The 18,560-nt window shown below is 40.9% G+C and overlaps 1 protein-coding gene across 3 annotated transcripts in view; it reads left to right on the top strand.

Moving 5' to 3' along the window:
* The first annotated feature begins 281 nt into the window (after positions 1–281).
* LOC110965265 (WD repeat-containing protein 37) overlaps positions 282–18,560 on the top strand; it is a 34,461-nt gene continuing 16,182 nt past the window's right edge. The window contains exons 1-5 of one of the 3 annotated variants that reach the window (XM_022214243.2): positions 282–442; positions 4,061–4,228; positions 13,363–13,459; positions 15,124–15,219; positions 15,345–15,409. In XM_022214243.2, the coding sequence (XP_022069935.2) occupies positions 4,091–4,228; positions 13,363–13,459; positions 15,124–15,219; positions 15,345–15,409 (396 nt within the window). In that variant the 5' untranslated portion in view covers positions 282–442; positions 4,061–4,090. Of the gene's footprint in view, positions 443–4,060; positions 4,259–13,362; positions 13,460–15,123; positions 15,220–15,344; positions 15,410–15,847; positions 17,364–18,377; positions 18,448–18,560 lie in introns of those variants that run through there. The other 2 variants (XM_051953845.1, XM_022214244.2) reach the window with 2 other exon arrangements.

Raw genomic sequence — 18,560 nt, 5'->3', positions numbered from 1 at the left:
TTGGTGGAAAAGTGCATTATATGAGATAAATTGATCCTCTAAAGCTGTTTGAAGAACTGGATTAGTTTTCCTCATTACCGCCTTTAGAATCTTTAATAGGTTTTCAGTGAGCCGAATTTAGACGAACAAAAAATGTAACTGTGTTCTCTCTTACAATGTTTTGTTGGAGCTGCTTGTCTTCGATAATAACGAAGAAACCTAAAAATTCGTTCATTTTGAACGGGGCTTGGTATGCGCCCTCCAGATTGAAGCTTTTATTGCAAAAATCTCGCGCAGGGGGTTGTCACGGTTGTTCCGGTTGTTGCTGTAGCGGGCTCGGTTCCGTTAGCGCAGATTCTGGACCAAAACTGGCGCAGATTTACCGTACAGTGAAAACAATGTTCGAGAGGCCAACGTTTCCCAGAATAGACCGGAATAAAGCTGCCTATCTGTAGACTTTCTGGTAAGTTGGATTCCGTGTTCGGGGAGGTTCTCTTTACCGTTACCCTGTTAGCATACCCGCTAGCAGTACATAACGGGGATAATGTTAGCCTGTTAGCATACTCGCTAGCAGTACATAACGGGGATAATGTTAGCCTGTTAGCATGCTCGCTAGCAGTACATAACGGGGATAATGTTAGCCTGTTAGCATGCTCGCTAGCAGTACATAACGGGGATAATGTTAGCCTGTTAGCATATCGCTAGCAGGAGATAACGTGAGCTTCGCTTCGCTGATGCTGGGCTGACCCAGTCCAGACCTGCTAATGTTAGCGTTCATTTTTCAGCCAGACAGTCAGACTCTTTCTGTAATTTAAAGTTTTGTTCCGCATTAAAGTGAAGCTATAGCGGCGTTTTCACCGTCAGGTCGCATTAGTAAAGAGGAAGCGACTACCAGACAGCTCATAAACAAGGCTGGTTTATTGTTTATGCTCCAAGAAGCAGGGTTTCTTCATCAGCTCCAGGCTGCATGCAGACACAAAAACATGTTTTATTTACGTGTTCCGGACCCAGAGAGCTTCTCATGTCAGCTCAAGGTTAAATACAACACACCAGTTTTCATGTGACAGCTGGAACCTCCAACATCCATAACATCCTGATAGGTTTATTTGTGTCTGGCATTTGGTAAATATTATGTACTAACAGTCAAATAGACAATAGCAGATGAATATTTAAAGATAATCTAAGGATTGGATCTGTATAAAATGAAAGTGCTATGGTATGTAATGCATGAAATATGAACAGCTAAAAATCAAAAATATCTGGCGGACCTTTGGATGCAAAGGTCAACATGAAACATAGAAGGGTTTATAGAAGCAAGTTGTGCTTGGTGTTAAAATTTAGGGAAATTCCTGTAATTTCACATGATGTCTTTTATTTTTTGATACCACCTCTCCCACATGCTGATACTGACCTTTGAATCTGAAGGTCGGCCAGATATTTTTGATTTTTAGCTGTTCATATTTCATGCATTGCATACCATAGCACTTTCATTTTATACAGATCCAATCCTTAGATAGCCACATTATACCACATAAAATCTCTAATGGATATGATGATTAGTTTTTGTGTAATGGGTGGCCAAATGTAGCAGTTTAGAAGTTTGTGATGGATAAGATTACAACTTTGTCATTCTCTGTAACATGCAATTATAAATATAAAGTAAATATTTTCACATTTCTGAGGACTATAGGGGGGCTGCACAGGGGAGTAGTGATTAGCATGTTCACCTTGCCGCAAGAAGTTCCTCGGTTCACATCCCGGCCTGGGATCTTTCTGCATGGAGTTTGCATGTTCTCCCTGTGCATGTGTGGGTTTTCTCCGGCTTCCTCCCACAGTCCAAAAACATGCTGAGGTTAATTGGTTACTCTAAATTGCCTGTAGGTGTGAATGTGAGTGTGATTGTGTGTCTGTATATGTAGCCCTGTGACAGACTGGTGACCTGTCCAGGGTGTCCCCTGCCTTCGCCCGAGTCAGCTGGGATAGACTCCAGCACCCCCCATGACCCTAGTGAGGATAAAGATGATGGAAGAGGACTGTAGGTCACTGTGAACTAATTCTGAACATTTCAGATCACTATCTTTTGTTGTTCAGAAGTTATAGAAGTCTGAAAATGGTCGAAAATTTAAGTATTAATTTTGGCTGCAATAATAGGGTACCCCTACCTACTTCAAATGGCCATAACTTTGAAATAAAGCATTCAAATTTTGGATTTTCCCATCATATATAATGTACTAAATTTATGTAAAGACTTGGCAAAATCTGAGAGGGTCAGGTGGGAAGTTTTCTTAAAATTGGTTGATTTCATACAGAATTGTAAATGGAATAGTTTTAGGTTTTGATCTGTTAGTTTTAGAATCTAATGTTTAAAGCAACACAGTGGGCTCTGGAGAAATATGAAAGATGTTTTTCACAACATTTTAAACACCAAACAATGAACCAACAACAAAGGACTAAATGAAGGTAACAGTTGGCTCCATCCATAGTTTCAGTATTGGAGCTGGAAAACACAAGCAGTAGATGCTGTCACCTTATGTGAATGTTCTACAGACTGATTGAAGGAATCAACAGATTCAGTGGTAGAAAGGATAATGATTTGTTTCCTTCATAGCTGAACGAAAAAGGAATCAGAAGATGGTCTTCTGATTTATGTAGAATAAAGTGCATTTATTGTCATTTTACAAAGTACAGTGAAGTTTAAGGAGCCACTCAAGTGCAGCAACAATATACAGTATCCATCACTGTAAAACTCTGTAAGAACACAGTTACAGTAGCAGCAGTAATGTACAGGATATGTATTATGAGTGGTAGAAGTGAGGTGGTTATTACTGCGCCTGTATGAGGCAGTTATATTTACAGGAAGTGACAACAGGGCAGGTTTAAGTTCGGTGCAGGTTTAAGTTCGGTGCAGGTTTAAGTTCAGTGCAGGTTTAAGTTCGGTGCAGGTTTAAGTTCGGTGCAGGTTTAAGTTCGGTGCAGGTTTAAGTTCAGTGCAGGTTTCAGTTCAGGTTTAGGTTCAGTGCAGGTTTAGGTTCAGTGCAGGTTTAAGTTCAGGTTTAAGTTCAGTGCAGGTTTAGGTTCAGTGCAGGTTTAAGTTCGGTGCAGGTTTAAGTTCAGTGCAGGTTTAAGTTCAGTGCAGGTTTAAGTTCGGTGCAGGTTTAAGTTCAGTGCAGGTTTAAGTTCAGGTTTAGGTTCAGTGCAGGTTTAGGTTCAGTGCAGGTTTAAGTTCAGGTTTAAGTTCAGTGCAGGTTTAAGTTCGGTGCAGGTTTAAGTTCAGTGCAGATTTAAGTTCAGTGCAGGTTTAGGTTCAGTGCAGGTTTAAGTTCAGTGCAGGTTTAGGTTCAGTGCAGGTTTCGGTTCAGGTTTAGGTTCAGTGCAGGTTTAGGTTCAGTGCAGGTTTAGGTTCAGTGCAGGTTTAGGTTCAGTGCAGGTTTAGGTTCAGTGTGGGTTTAGGTTCAGTGCAGGTTTCAGTTCAGGTTTAGGTTCAGTGCAGGTTTAGGTTCAGTGCAGGTTTAGGTTCAGTGCAGGTTTAGGTTCAGTGCAGGTTTAGGTTCAGTGTGGGTTTAGGTTCAGTGCAGGTTTCAGTTCAGGTTTAGGTTCAGTGCAGGTTTAGGTTCAGTGCAGGTTTAGGTTCAGTGCAGGTTTCAGTTCAGGTTTAGGTTCAGTGCAGGTTTAGGTTCAGTGCAGGTTTAAGTTCAGGTTTAAGTTCAGTGCAGGTTTCAGTTCAGGTTTAGGTTCAGTGCAGGTTTAGGTTCAGTGTGGGGATGGCTTTGGGGAAGCAGCTGTTTCTGAGTTTTATAATAATTAATGAGATCATTGCAGCTTTCTCCAGCTAAATACTGTATTCAGGCAGCGCTCTGGTTGCAGAGCTTCTGTTGTTGCTGCTCTCTTCTCAGTTTCTGTCTTCCACCTTAAGGTTCCCACTGAGGGTTTGTTCAGTTTACACGCCGAGCAGCGCTCTGTTTCACACTCCTTCACTTTCACACATTCACAGGTGTGAGCTGCCAAACACAAAAACTGTTTTCTACCCAGTCTGGGTTTTCTTCTCTCGGTCATCTTCTCTGCTTCGGTTTTGTGCCTTCAGACTGTGGTGACATCGGGTTTGGACGGAGGGATGCCGGTGGAGAGCGGGAGCAGCGCTGCCGCCCGCCAGGCCAAGCAGAAGAGGAAGTCCCACAGCTTGTCCATCCGCAGGACCAACAGCACCGAGCAGGACCGCTCCGGGCTGCAGAGGGACATGGTGGAGGGACAGGTGACGGCTCCTTCATTCACACAGCAAACAGTCCGTGTTATTTCATCTGCCATCCCACAGTTAGCTTACAGTTTGTTATTTAGGACACACGGCTACATTCAGTAAAATATTTCATGTGTGAAAACACCTCAGACTTTCTCTGTTTTGACCCTTAAACAGTGTCCTAAATGACAAGCTGTTTTAGGGTTGAATATCTCCAGAAATGAAACTCCCACAGACGTGGCATTTGGTGGACACAGACAGAATAGTTACCAAATGAGTGAATGAATCCAGCAGAGGAGAAATTTTGATTTATTGTTTCAAATGAGGCTCCATGAAGTCCCTGTAAGCGTATATGCATGTATGGATCCATGTTTCTACTAAAATCCAGTCTATGGTTGACATTTCTCCATCTGTTGAGGCTCTAACATCAGTAGAATCTGATGTAGCTCCATTATTTTGATCTGATAAAATGCTGATTATCATTTTTCTCCCCCTTCTTCCATTTAGTTTCTTGTTTTGTGTCTCGTTTTTGTTGAGATTTTTAGATATTTTGGCTAATTGTTGATGCAGACAGGAGCATAGAAACTGGTGTTCATTGGGGTTTATATATTGTTTTTATATATGTGAAGTTAGAAGCTGCTTCCATGTTATCTTTATGCTGAGATTGAACATGTGAGGCTCATTTTTGCCCCCCCTACGTGGACTTTAATGAACAGATAGAGTAAGATCTGACAGGAGAGTCCAGCTAATTCCATGACTGTGGGAGCCACATTTCTACAGATAAGAACTCTTAAATGGCTTCTCAGGTAACACTGAAGGCATTTTCATGTGTGGAAGCGTGTAAAATTCTCAAAATCTGCCTAAAATGTTTCACAGAAGTTAGTTTTGGGTCGTAAACAACAAGCTGTGGACTAAATCTGAGCTGGTGCAGATATGTATTTATTGATCTGACACACACTGACCCTGCTGATGAAACAGAACCACCTGGCTGTTTCCTCCTACCTGTGTGTCATCGTTAGCTCACAGTCCTGCTGTAAGCCAAAGCCATTAGGTTTGAAAGCAGCCGTTCAGAGTGGCTGCATTGTATCTGCCTTACGTCTGCCTCGGTTACTGACGGTTGGTTTAGTTAAGGAACATTCAGACTCATGCAGCTGCTCTGTTTGCAGCTCATGTTGTTTATTTTCTGAGAGGATGGAAGTAAACAGAGGAAAAAGGTGGACAAAAGGATTAGGAGGGGCTGAATAAAGACGTGGCCTTAGACTGGAGTTAAAGCTGCTGAACTTTCAGCCTGACTTCATCACCATGCTTTTATGCACATTTTCAGATCAGAAACAATCAGTTTGTAAAACAGAATAAAATATTAAAACTGGTCCAAACAGGACAACAAGCTGTGAGATCAACGCTTAAGATGAAATATGCAAAATACTCAAAATCTGAGTTATGTAGAACTATAAAAGCCAATGAAAAGTTGGACATCTTTAGGTTTTTCTTAAAAATGGTCAATGAAAGAGGAACTATAGCTGATGGAAATGCAGTCATTCTAAATATTCTCTCCAGTATCACTTGCTTGAGACGGTTTATGACTTTAAAACTAGAAAAGCATTCAGAGTGCAGACCTCCGCCAAGGATAGAGAGGAAAACAGGAAACCCATGCAGTAAAGGATCATGAGCTGGAATCAAACCTGCATCTCTGACACAGTTCTGTTTATGAATCACCTTCTGAACCAGTTCAGCTATCTGGACATCTTGCTCCAATTTGTTGGACGACATACTAACCTATGATGTTTTTGTCATATTCTGGACCACATACTAAAAAAATCAAAGTAATCCAGAATCCTTTCCGGATTGCCACCAAAATTAAATCAGCTCTTCCTCTTACCATAGTCTACATCCCCTCAAAATTTCATGTGAATCTGCCCAGGCGTTTTTAGTTATCTTGCTAACAGACAGACAGGCGGACAAACGCCGGGTGTCACATAACCTCCTTAATAAGTCTTAACCCAGTGGACATTTGATCACATGGCTGATGAGTTCCGTTGTCTTCTCCTGCAGACAGAATGAAACGCGATCGATGCCACATTTCACACCAACACTTCAGTCACACTCATAGCTCACTCATGCACGCTGTCTGTTTACATAGAAATGACTGACTTGTGATTACAAGTCAGGCGAGAAAAAACTCCTCCAGAGCTGCAGAACAAATGAAACTGAACTTCATCTGTGAGATTGGAAATGTGCTGCTTTACTGTTGGGATGAACCATCAGCAAGGCTTTAGGTTTTACTGTCACTGGATTTAGATGAATGTTGTCCTCACAGGAGCCTGAATTCAATATTAAAATATTGGGAAGCTCGTATTTGAGGTTTATTGTTATGGTTCACACACATAAAACTCTAGTGCTGTCTGTATACTTCCTTTTCACGCTGACATATAAACACCACATAGTTTCAAATGCGTCTCATTTATTGATAGTCAGGTTTAGCTTTTGGAGCCCTTAATATGTGATGTTTGTCTGTTGTTTGGGCCTTAAACTGGGAGAGACTTTCATTTGTGTTTTTAGGATTGAAATGGCAAAAACATGTAACAGGAATGTAGGTCGGTCGGTTCATGTATTCAACCACTGACGTACAGCAACAAAAACACAAAACAGGAAGGTTCGTAACACATTCACATTAACGCTTAGTACAAAACACTGTTAAAATATGTAGAAATACTAAATGTGTTCATATTTACACATTTCCAGCTGCAGTGATTTAAAGTGATTGTGACAGGTGGTAGGAAAATTTGCACAAAAGGAAACAGGACTGCAGTCTGACACCACAAAACCTGTAAGTTAACTACAGCTGATTACAGACAAACAACAACAAGCTGCTTCTCCATCAGCTCAGGCTCCCGGTCCAGTCCACGTTAACTAGCCCTGGTGTCGTCCTGTGGGTCAAACTGACCCGTTTCAAGGTTTGAAAATGTGGAAGAGAAAAATGTTTTCACAGTGAAACTTCTGATGTCCACATTTTCATCATTTTGGCGAAAATTTTGATCATTTTTGTTGAAAAAAAATTAAAAGTGTTCCTTAAGAACATTCACAAAAAAATCCTCCAAATCCAGCAAAATTCACTGGATTTTGGAGGATTTTTTTTTCTGAATGTCCTTAAAGAAAATATTAGAAGTTTTATGGAATCACTTTAGATATTTTTAGATTTTTTTGGGAATATTTTTACTTATTTTTTGAAAATATTTACAAAATTATTTTTTTAAAGGGAGTTTTTTTTCCTGAAGATTTTGCAAATTTTCTGAAGTTTGGGGATTTTTTTTGCTGATTGTTGGAATTTTTTTCAGAAAAGGAAAATATTTTTTGGTGCTCGTAAATGAAGGCAACAGGAGGGTTGATATCTCATTTAAACGGCATCTCTTGTTGCACAGAGGACGTTTTGACTCGTCAGAGCAGGAAAGCACAGGTGTAAATCATAGACTTAAAGGAGCTTCGTCTGACACATGAATGTTATAGAAGGGTCACTAATTAGCAGCACCTGTGCTTCTCTGCTGTGTTACAGAAAAAAGACACTAATGGGAGGTAAAAGCTCCATGTTTGTGTTCTTTGTTATTTACAGTAGTAGTATTAAACTGTCAGAATCCTGATCTTTAGAGGAAGCTGTGCACAAACGTTTCCACTGTAAATGGAAACTGAAGTGGTTTAATGTGGGTTTCTGATCGTACAGTGTGAGTCCAGGCAGCGTGGAGCTGTTGTGGATTTAAACCTGTATAAGCTCCCATTTCTAAAATCCCTTCCTCATGACTTGTTGTTTTTTCACTCTGGTCCCTTTTGGTCCCAGTCCTCTGATAATCTGGAATCCTTCATGAGAATGGAGGTAAGTTTCAGGTGTTTGGTCCTCCGTGTTTCTGACACTAGTGTCGCTAGCTTTAGCTGTGTAGGTTTGATCTAGTTTAGGTTTGGTTGGTAGTGAGAGCAGGAGGTGTGTGCTGCCTGTTTTAAACCCCTTTAACGTGTTTTTGTAGATATTTCAGAAGTATGTGTGTTGTATTTTACAGTGGGGTTTTGGGTTTGGTGCGCCTACATTCTCTGGTTAAAAACTAGAAGCCAGATCAGTTTAATAATCCTTCATTTGGAGGTTTTGATGCTGACGGTGGGTGGACTTACTGTAAACATTCAGGTGGAAAAGCTGCTTTTAAAGAAGAGAATGCAGCACAGCTCTGACCTTGTGGATAAATAATTGTGCACATATTACATTTTCCATTGTTTGAGGTTTGACTGGCACCTTTTTATCACCTCATCTCACTGCGCTCTTCTCTAAAGATAATTAACTCAGTCAGGTGGTAATATAAGCGTAACAGCAGAGGATGGAAAGACGCGTTAATCTCACCTTTTCTTCTGCTAATTCATTTCAGATTTCCACAACATCTAGATGAAAACTTAAAGGCATTTTACAGCAAATTGTGACCCTGGGTGTCATTCTTCTATTTACGGCCAATTATGATGTGATCCTGCTGTAAAACACCATCATCTGAGAGAGAAGCTGCACACTGATCACTTATTCTGTCAAACAGTTTTATGCTACACACGTTTCCAGGACTCTTCTGTCTGGTTTTATTTATTTTGGTCAAATAAATACAAATGTGGCTGTCATTTGGCTCTTCTTCTGCACAAAATGGAGATTAATGGAGAGCTATGAAGGGTATCAAACAGGTTTTTTTAAGGTTTGTAAAAGCACCATTATTGCAGATAAGGCCCAGACATAATGCATAAAGAAAAATATTAATACTCTAAGTTAATGTGTTTATATTACCACTGTGTGACTCTGCAGCAGTTATTTCCATTCTCAGTCAGTTTCTGGATGAATAGATTTGTTGTTTGGTCTCTAAAATGTCAGAAAATACTGAAACTCTTTGATCAGTGTTTACCAAAAGTGACAGATGCCCATAACGCAGCATAATGTTGATTATTCTCTGTGATAGACACAAACAGACTGGTCAGTTTTCTAGTTAGTGTTCTATCAGCTGCAGCACCAGCAGAGTAAAAGGGTCTGGAACCAAAAACAAAAATATATTTATGTATTTTCTGCATCACCAGCTGAATGCATGTAGTGTAGGTTACCCTGGCAGCAAAAGACGTCCGGTTATCCTGCTGTGACTGTACGGCTTCATTCAGTGGAGTTTAACAGGTCTGTAGATAAAAGTTCAGCTGAGAATCCAAATCACTCAGAGAGAAGATCTGGTTGAAGAGAGACGCTGCTTCCAGCCAATTTACATCCAAACTCATGACCCTGACCCTCCAAACAGAACCTCCAGAGCAGGTTAGCTGTGCAGCATCAGTTACCATGGTGATGTAGCTGTGTGGCATCAGTTACCATGGTGATGTAGCTGTGTGGCATCAGTTACCATGGTGATGTAGCTGTGCAGCATCGGTTACCACGGTGATGTAGCTGTGCAGCATCGGTTACCACGGTGATGTAGCTGTGCAGCATCGGTTACCATGGTGATGTAGCTGTGCAGCATCGGTTACCACGGTGATGTAGCTGTGCAGCATCGGTTACCACGGTGATGTAGCTGTGCAGCATCGGTTACCACGGTGATGTAGCTGTGCAGCATCGGTTACCACGGTGATGTAGCTGTGCAGCATCGGTTACCACGGTGATGTAGCTGACCAGCATCATTTACCATGGTGATGTAGCTGTGCAACATCGGTTACCACGGTGATGTAGCTGTGCAGCATCGGTTACCACGGTGATGTAGCTGTGCAGCATCGGTTACCACGGTGATGTAGCTGTGCAGCATCGGTTACCACGGTGATGTAGCTGACCAGCATCATTTACCATGGTGATGTAGCTGTGCAGCATCGGTTACCACGGTGATGTAGCTGACCAGCATCATTTACCATGGTGATGTAGCTGTGCAGCATCGGTTACCACGGTGATGTAGCTGAGCAGCATCAGTTACCACGGTGATGTAGCTGTGCAGCATTCAGTTACCATGGTGATGTAGGTGTGCAGCATCAGTTACCATGGTGATGTAGCTGAGCAGCATCAGTTACCACGGTGATGTAGCTGAGCAGCGTCAGTTACCACGGTGATGTAGGTATGCAGCATCAGTTACCACGGTGATGTAGCTGTGCAGCATCAGTTACCATGGTGATGTAGGTGTGCAGCATCGGTTACCATGGTGATGTAGCTGTGTAACATCGGTTGGTGGCATTGAAAACTTTGACTTCAGACTCGTTGTACCTGATCTTTGTAGTACAGTGGGATCCACCTGTCAGAACTCCTTGTTTGAGCCAACATCGTTCCTGTTTCTGATCAACATCGAAGCTGTTGGGGAGTAAAGTATTTTCCCATCCAGTATTAATAATTAATAAAAATCTATGAATAATTGAGTGTATTTAGGTTTTCCAGCTGTGAGTCTCAGTCTGTCGGCTCCTCCTGATGAACCCATCCTTCATAATGCTGAACAGCAGGTCCTCTCAGCAGCTCTTCTTTCTGTGCTTTATTCCAGTTTGAGGCACAAACTTTTCAGACTGTCAATGCTCACAGCACACTTGACTGATTTCTCTGGAAGATGTCGCCGCCAGCATCGGTTCAGTCTTTCAGTGCACAAAGAGCGGTCAAAGCTAAGTGGAGATCTGACCCTCTTCCCGTTTGGATCGGTCCAGATGTAAATAACATGTTTAAGTCCCACTGCTGCAGTAGCATTCATTATGTTTTCATAAAGGAATGGGATTGCATTAGTGTTGGTGCATTTACACACGTGGACAAAATTGTTGGTACCCCTCAGTTAAAGAAGGAAAAACCCACAATTCTCACTGAAATCACTTGAAACTCACAAAAGTAACAATAAATAAAAATTTATTGAAAATTAAATAATCAAAATCAGCCATCACTTTTGAATTGCTGATTAACATAATTATTTAAAAAACAAACTAATGAAATAGGGCTGGACAAAAATGATGGTACCCATAACTTAATATTTTGTTGCACAACCTTTTGAGGCAATCACTGCAATTAAACCATTTCTGTATTTGTCAATGAGCGTTCTGCAGCTGTCAACAGGTATTTTGGCCCACTCCTCATGAGCAAACAGCTCCAGTTGTCTCAGGTTTGATGGGTGTCTTCTCCAAATGGCATGTTTCAGCTCCTTCCACATATGTTCAATGGGATTCAGATCTGGGCTCATAGAAGGCCACTTTAGAATAGTCCAACGCTTTTCTCTCAGCCATTCTTGGGTGTTTTTGGCTGTGTGTTTTGGATCGTTGTCCTGTTGGAAGACCCATGACCTGCGACTGAGACCAAGCTTTCTGACACTAGGCAGCACATTTCTCTCCAGAATGCCTTGATAGTCTTCAGATTTCATCGTACCTTGCACACTTTCAAGACACCCTGTGCCAGATGCAGCAAAGCAGCCCCAAAACATTACTGAGCCTCCTCCATGTTTCACCGTAGGGACAGTGTTCTTTTCTTCGTATGCTTGGTTTTTGAGTCTATGAACATAGAGTTGATGTGCCTTACCAAAAAGCTCCAGTTTGGTCTCATCTGTCCAAAGGACATTCTCCCAGAAGCTTTGTGGCTTGTCAACATGCATTTTTGCAAATTCCAGTCTGGCTTTTTTATGAGTTTTTTTCAGCAGTGGTGTCCTCCTTGGTCGTCTCCCATGAAGTCCACTTTGGCTCAAACAACGACGAATGGTGCGATCTGACACTGATGTACCTTGGCCTTGGAGTTCACCTTTAATTTCTTTGGAGGTTGCTCTGGGCTCTTTGGATACAATTCCAACGATCCGTCTCTTCAATGTGTCATCAATTTTCCTCTTGCGGCCACGTCCAGGGAGGTTGGCTACTGTCCCGTGGGTCTTGAACTTCTGAATAATATGAGCCACTGTTGTCACAGGAACTTCAAGCTGTTTAGAGATGGTCTTATAGCCTTTACCTTTAAGATGTTTGTCTATCATTTTTTTTCGGATGTCCTGGGACAATTCTCTCCTTCGCTTTCTGTTGTCCATGTTCAGTGTGGTACACACCTTTTCACCAAACAGCAGGGTGACTACTTGTCTCCCTTTAAATAGGCAGACTGACTGATTATGAGTTTGGAAACACCTGTGATGTCAATTAAATGACACACCTGAGTTAATCATGTCACTCTGGTCAAATAGTTTTCAATCTTTTATAGAGGTACCATCATTTTTGTCCAGGCCTGTTTCATTAGTTTGTTTTTTTAAATAATTATGTTAATCAACAATTCAAAAGTAATGGCTGATTTTGATTATTTAATTTTCAATAAATTTTTATTTATTGTTACTTTTGTGAGTTTCAAGTGATTTCAGTGAGAATTGTGGGTTTTTCCTTCTTTAACTGAGGGGTACCAACAATTTTGTCCACGTGTGTATTCCCTTATCTGTCACTATAGAATATTCAGAATTCGAGAAATACCAACATGCTTTTAAAAATCAAACAGTTTTCTTTTGCTTGGTAAATGTCAGTTATCGTTAAATGTGTCTTTAAATCACAGTGTTTATTTTCACTATTTTTAGTATTTAAATGCACCGTTCTGCAGGTAATGTGAAGACCTTTTAATGTCCTTAATGAAGCAGTATAAATGGACTGAGACAAACAACATTCTGTCTCTACTTTAAGAACTGTCTGGATATGCTGCAGTGTGAGTTCTTCAAAGCAACGAGTCAAAGCTTGTTTCTTGAACCCTGATAAAAACACCTTCAGGCATGTGTGAGGCTCCAACACGAATACTTTATTGATTTCTGTCGTTTCCTGTTTGAACCTGAAACAGGAGTTTGTTTTTATTTCCTTCCTCGAGGTTCATTGTCAGATGAGACTCTTCTCTGGTGCTTTCTTTCAGGAATATGTTGTGTTTCTGGAGCCAGATGCTGAACTTGTATTGTGTGAAGGATTATGGCGTAGAGAATAGTGTTTTTTTTTCATCAGTATAAAGCATCTCTGTCAGATCTTCCCTCCAGCTGTGCATTTATGTATCTGCCACTTTGTGTTTTTTTCTGTCACGTTCTTTCCTTTTTCCCAGCCTCGACCCTTTTCACATGAATAAATCTGTAGACGTTACAGCCAGTCCTGCCTCCTCTCCTCACTCGTAAACCTCCGTGTTTCCAGGTGCTTAAAGTTCTTCTCTTCTGCCCCGGTAGGACTCCAAACTGCCCCTGTCTCTGAGGAGCAACCTGCTGGACCTGTTCAGTCAGATCGAGAGGGAGTTTGAAAACCTCTACATAGAAAACCTGGAATGTAAGTCATGAAGGGAGCATGTGTCGCTGGGATTCCAAAGTAGCTTCAGTGTGTCATGAGAATTAAGGGAACTTTGACGTTGTAGATTTTTTCTGCTTCCAGTTTCCATATTTCTGACATCAGAGAAACAACGTGAAATGCTCACTGCACAAAAACAGAAAAAAAACACAATAGTTTGCATCAATCTTCTGATTAAAACAACTTTCAATAAAATGATATTAAACCGAAGCGCTTCATTTAATTAAAAACCATTAGATTTGCCTCTACATAATAATTGGTTGGTTGCTTAGATACTAATTAAGATGTTCCATCTAGTTTTTCCCACACTGTTCAAAGGGAATTTTTGTCTGGTTCTTTATTAGTATAATCATGAGCAAACGTTTTTTTTTAGCTTTTTCAGATTTAAAATGTTTCATCTGTAGTTCTGACTTTTTGGTGTTTTGCTTCATGGAGTACAAATAAAATTATTGGTAATTCACTTTTTTTATTGGAACTACAGTTACATATTTCAGCACATGATATTTAAAGCTTAAACACAAAACAATGCAGGTTTAAATTTCATTCAAAGTAATCAGGATTCTAATTTAAGCTGAAGTGCCTCTGTAGCTGACTGCATTTCTCAGATGAAACGTAATGATTCTTATCTGCCAGTTGTTTTAGCTAAAGGCTCGGATGGACAGCTGATTAGCATTAATATTGGCAGAATAACCATATTTACTCATATTTCTGAGCTGCAGCAGGCTTCCTGTCTGCTAAAACACTCCTGACATTGCTGCTTGAATGGAAACCTTTCAGTGTTGGTCACAGCTAGCCGGTTCGTTGCTGTGTGCAGTGAAAACCTGTCATGATGTGATGGTTCTAAATCACAGACTTATGTTCTGTCTAAAAGCCTCTTCATAGCTCCTATAGCTTCAGCCTCTTCAAATGAGTTCTGATTCTGTAATTAAAGACGAAGGATTCGTCTCCAAACAGCATAAAAGTGTGAGAAATGGCAGCAGTTTGACCTTTACAGCTGTGGCAGAGTTCTTCCTGTTCATGATGAACCTCTGGATGGTGACTACAGCATTAACACTGGTCCACATCTACTGAAGACATTTCATAATAAATCAGTAATGATACGTTTTGTTTGTGTGGCGCTTTCCTGGGCCCTCAGACACTTTACATGTAAACCATCAAAACATTCACTTTGTGTTGTGCACTCTAACAGAAATCTCCTTTTATTTCTGTCCATCTGATGAACAACAAAAAACAAAAGAACAAAAGCTGGAATGCTTCAATGAATAAAACCACGATTAATGAAACTAAGAAAGTTTTATTCTAGTGTTTTCTCCACTGGCGATTTTGTTCAAGCCTGTGATAGAAACTAAATAAAGACATTTATTCTCTGATCCAAGACTTCTAAAGAACGTGGATTGTCACTGCAGCTGTTAGGATGAGCAGAGGATGTAATGAAACATGCAGGAATACCCAGAACTGTATTAGCTGTAACTGATCACATTTGGTGTCTTTAGAACCGCTCTGGAGTCTTCTCATGTCTGACAGTAAGACGGTCTCTTTGGTAGCTTCTGTAAAAGCCAAACTGCTGCTCTTTCATGGAACCTGGTGTGATCATTTCAGCTCCAGCATCGAAACGTCTTTTAACTCATGACGTGTTTGACTTCCAGTACGCAGAGAAATCGAAACTCTGAACGACCGTTTGACCGCAGAGGGACAGACGTTCGAAGGGGCCGACTTGGCTAAAGGAGCTCTGAAAACTAAAGGTGGGCCACGCTCTGCATTCATCCACGTTGAGGCATGCTTTACTTTCCCTGAGCTGGTTTCCTTTTATTCCATGCTTGCTTCCATGATCCTCTGACCTGTATCTGTGTGTTGTTCTGATTTCCAGCCAGCCACAGCACCAGTCAGCTGTCTCAGAAGCTGAAGACGACCTACAAGGCTTCAACCAGCAAGGTACTAACCCTTTTACTGCTAGTTTGGAATAACTGTCAGAAATTACAGAACCGAGGTGTTGTTGTACACATTGCAGGTTGAAGTCTTGTTTACTAAGGTTGTAAAACATGAAAACAGTCAAATACAAGAATAAATAGAAGATATTACATCACAAATCATCAGTTTCTGCTCAACCATCTCTGATTAGCTTTAGATATTTATAGCATCAAATATCGATGTTTGTAAAGATATTTGGGGCGTCTTAGCTCAACATACAGTAGATAATTTATAACATGAATGTACACTGCTGTTCAACAGTCTGGGCTCACTTAGAAATGTTCTTGTTTTTGAAAGAAAAGCATTTTTTTCAGTGAAGACAACATTAAATGAATGATAAATCCTGTGTACACATTGTTAAATTTTACCAAATCTCAGTCTGTTTGAACAACAATATCTGAAGAACTATTAAAGATAAAAAACAGAAACTTTCACTGTTATTTCTCATCATGTCACTGGTTTGGAGTCTGTACTGTTGGATAATTAGCTCAAATAGTCTTTGGTCATACTTGTGTTATAATATGAAAAAACTAAAAACTAAGCCATCATGAGAAGTTCATCTTTGAGCTCATATGAGCTAAACTCTGATAAATCAGAAGCCAGTCAGTGATATTTTCTGATCCACGTGTAGCTGCAGGTCTCAGTAATATAAACACAGAGAATACTTTAATATGAAGTAAATGAAAATAAGGGTGTTATTGTTGCTTTTTCATAACTGATTGAGCAGGTCTGACAAGTTGTTCCCCAAATGAAACCTTCTGGAGTTTGAAAATGGTTTCATAGCTTTAGAATACAGGGTGCACCAAAAACACCTTGACACTTGAATATTCCCTCCTCTGCCTTCTATGTGAAGTCAGTTCATAAGTTGTCATCTTTTAATAAGGTCACGTATCACCAGTGGTCACCTTGATAAGGCATAAAGCAACCGTACAGATGGCCAAAACTAAAGCCGTTCCTGATTTACTGGACTGACTGTGACAGCCATATCCAGACAGCTGGGGATACCAAGACAGGCAGTTTAAAATGTAAAGAAAAGCTGGAACTTACCGGGAGTGCTGACAGAAAACCTGGCTCCGGTAGGAAGAAATCAGTCAGGGTGAAGTCCATTATAAACCAGGTCAAACAGAGGACACGGTCAATGAGAAGGATGGCTGCCGACCTCAAAGTCAGTAACACTTCCATGAGAAGGCTAGTGAAAAATGACACTGGACTATTAAGAAAACCTGCCTCGCCTTCCGACGTCGTGTTGAGGCTGTGATAAGAGCAAAGGGTGGAAATATTCAGCACTAGATTGATTTTACATTACTTTAAACATTGTACGTTAACTAAATAAAATATAACTTTTGATGAATTTTTGTTAATAATTGAAATGAAAGTGTTTTTGGTGCACCCTGTACAGTCATATCTCTTTTTATGGTGCCTTTAGTAATTCTCAGGGTGTTGTTGTTCGAACATAAACCCGTTGAAAAGAACGTCCTGGCTAGCGGGCAACCTTTAAAGTATCTGATTTGTCGATGTAAACTTTCACAGATGCGTGTTAAACATTTATAATTTAAAAGGCGTGAAGCTCATCAGACGGTGGAGCAGAAACCCTGATGATGGAAACGAGATGAGCCTGAATCTAACCTCTGAATGTTAACGTTAAAGTGTGAACCCAGAAAAGGTTTCCTGTGTGTCTTACTCAGTGAATGTTAAAGAGAAGAACTGCTGTCTGTTTCACCTTTTCTGCTCGTAGCCACGTTCAAATTCTTGCCATGCCAGAGTAGGGGGATCCCGCAACTTCAGCGTAACCAGCTGGGAGTTGTGGGGTGGAGACTCATGGGTAACTTGTTGATTTCTCCCCCTTGTGTGCCAATATGCATGAACAGCCCAGCCAGGGGGTCGACACTCCCTCCCCTCGAGACTTGGTCGTTCACATGTAGGGCTCTGAGCTCTTCTACCCGTTTCTGCGTGAGATAAAAACATGACCTGTTATCTCACTAACAGCCTTGTTCAGTTGCTCCTCTTTGGTTCTGCTCGCTGTCGGCGTTCACATAATGGTACACTGTGGAGACGTCCCTGAAGGCTTTAAATGCTGCAGGAGGACTGTTTGGCTGCTTCACTTCACAGCTCAGTCTGTGGTCTGCTCAGAAACACTGCACCATGTCTGCGTTTAGCTTTTAAACCGCTGATTTTAGCTTCATCCAGTAACAAACTGATACGACAGAACAAAACCCAAAACATGTGGGAGCTACTGTTTGACCCTGTAAGACACAAATATAGAAAAAAAGAGCAAAAATGAAACGATAAAACAAAAAACTAGATATATATGTGTGTATATTTTTATTTGTTTGTTTCATTTCTTTTCTTTTGCTCATTTTCTCATACATGTTTAAAACTGTTCTTATGTTATTTGATCTTATTTTTATGATGTTCTGTTTCATTTTATTAGTGGTTTCACTCAAACATAAGTGTCATTACGGGGTGACCACAGTGTTTGTGAGTGCAGCTGTTGAATGTTGACTCTGACATGGCTGCAGCAGACTGCACGCTGACGCTACAGGCCGTAGAGCTGTACCTGCTGGGTGCGTTAGATTCGCTGCTCGGCCGGTAATTAAAGCTTATTCTGCGGAGCTTCTTTCCTTAAACCTGCCGCTGCTTCTTTAGACGCTGCATCAGTTGAACAGGCTCATCCTCAGCCTGCTACCACGGATTCATCACGCTAATGAACAACCTTAACCCAGTGAAACGAGAAAACAGCAACAAATTGGATTTACCGTGAGAGACTGCTGCTTCCTAACCAGTAACCGCTGGTGTTTGTCATCACATCATCACTTTGATTTGCTGTTTTTTTTAGCAGATAGAGGTTTGAAGCGTGCTCTGTTCGACGTGCAGCCTGAGGTTCGTCTCAGATGAATGATGCTGCTCTCTCTGCTCTCCTGCTTTGTTTCAGTTGGAACTTATTTAGTGGTCTGTGTCCAAAACGAGCCAAGAGTCCCGTTTGTATCATCCCCATCTTTAATGTACAAACACTTTATAAATCTGCTAAAACCTACTCATCAGTTCTTCTGTCTCACCGTGACTTTGACCCTTTTTTAGGTCTTTTTTTTTCTTGGTTGCGGTTTTGCACTGACAG

Source organism: Acanthochromis polyacanthus, chromosome 9 (genome assembly GCF_021347895.1).
Source record: "Acanthochromis polyacanthus isolate Apoly-LR-REF ecotype Palm Island chromosome 9, KAUST_Apoly_ChrSc, whole genome shotgun sequence".
NCBI classification, from domain to species: Eukaryota; Metazoa; Chordata; class Actinopteri; family Pomacentridae; genus Acanthochromis; species Acanthochromis polyacanthus.
The sequence above is the reverse complement of the archived record's forward strand: the minus strand, read 5'-3'. Positions and strand labels throughout refer to the sequence as shown.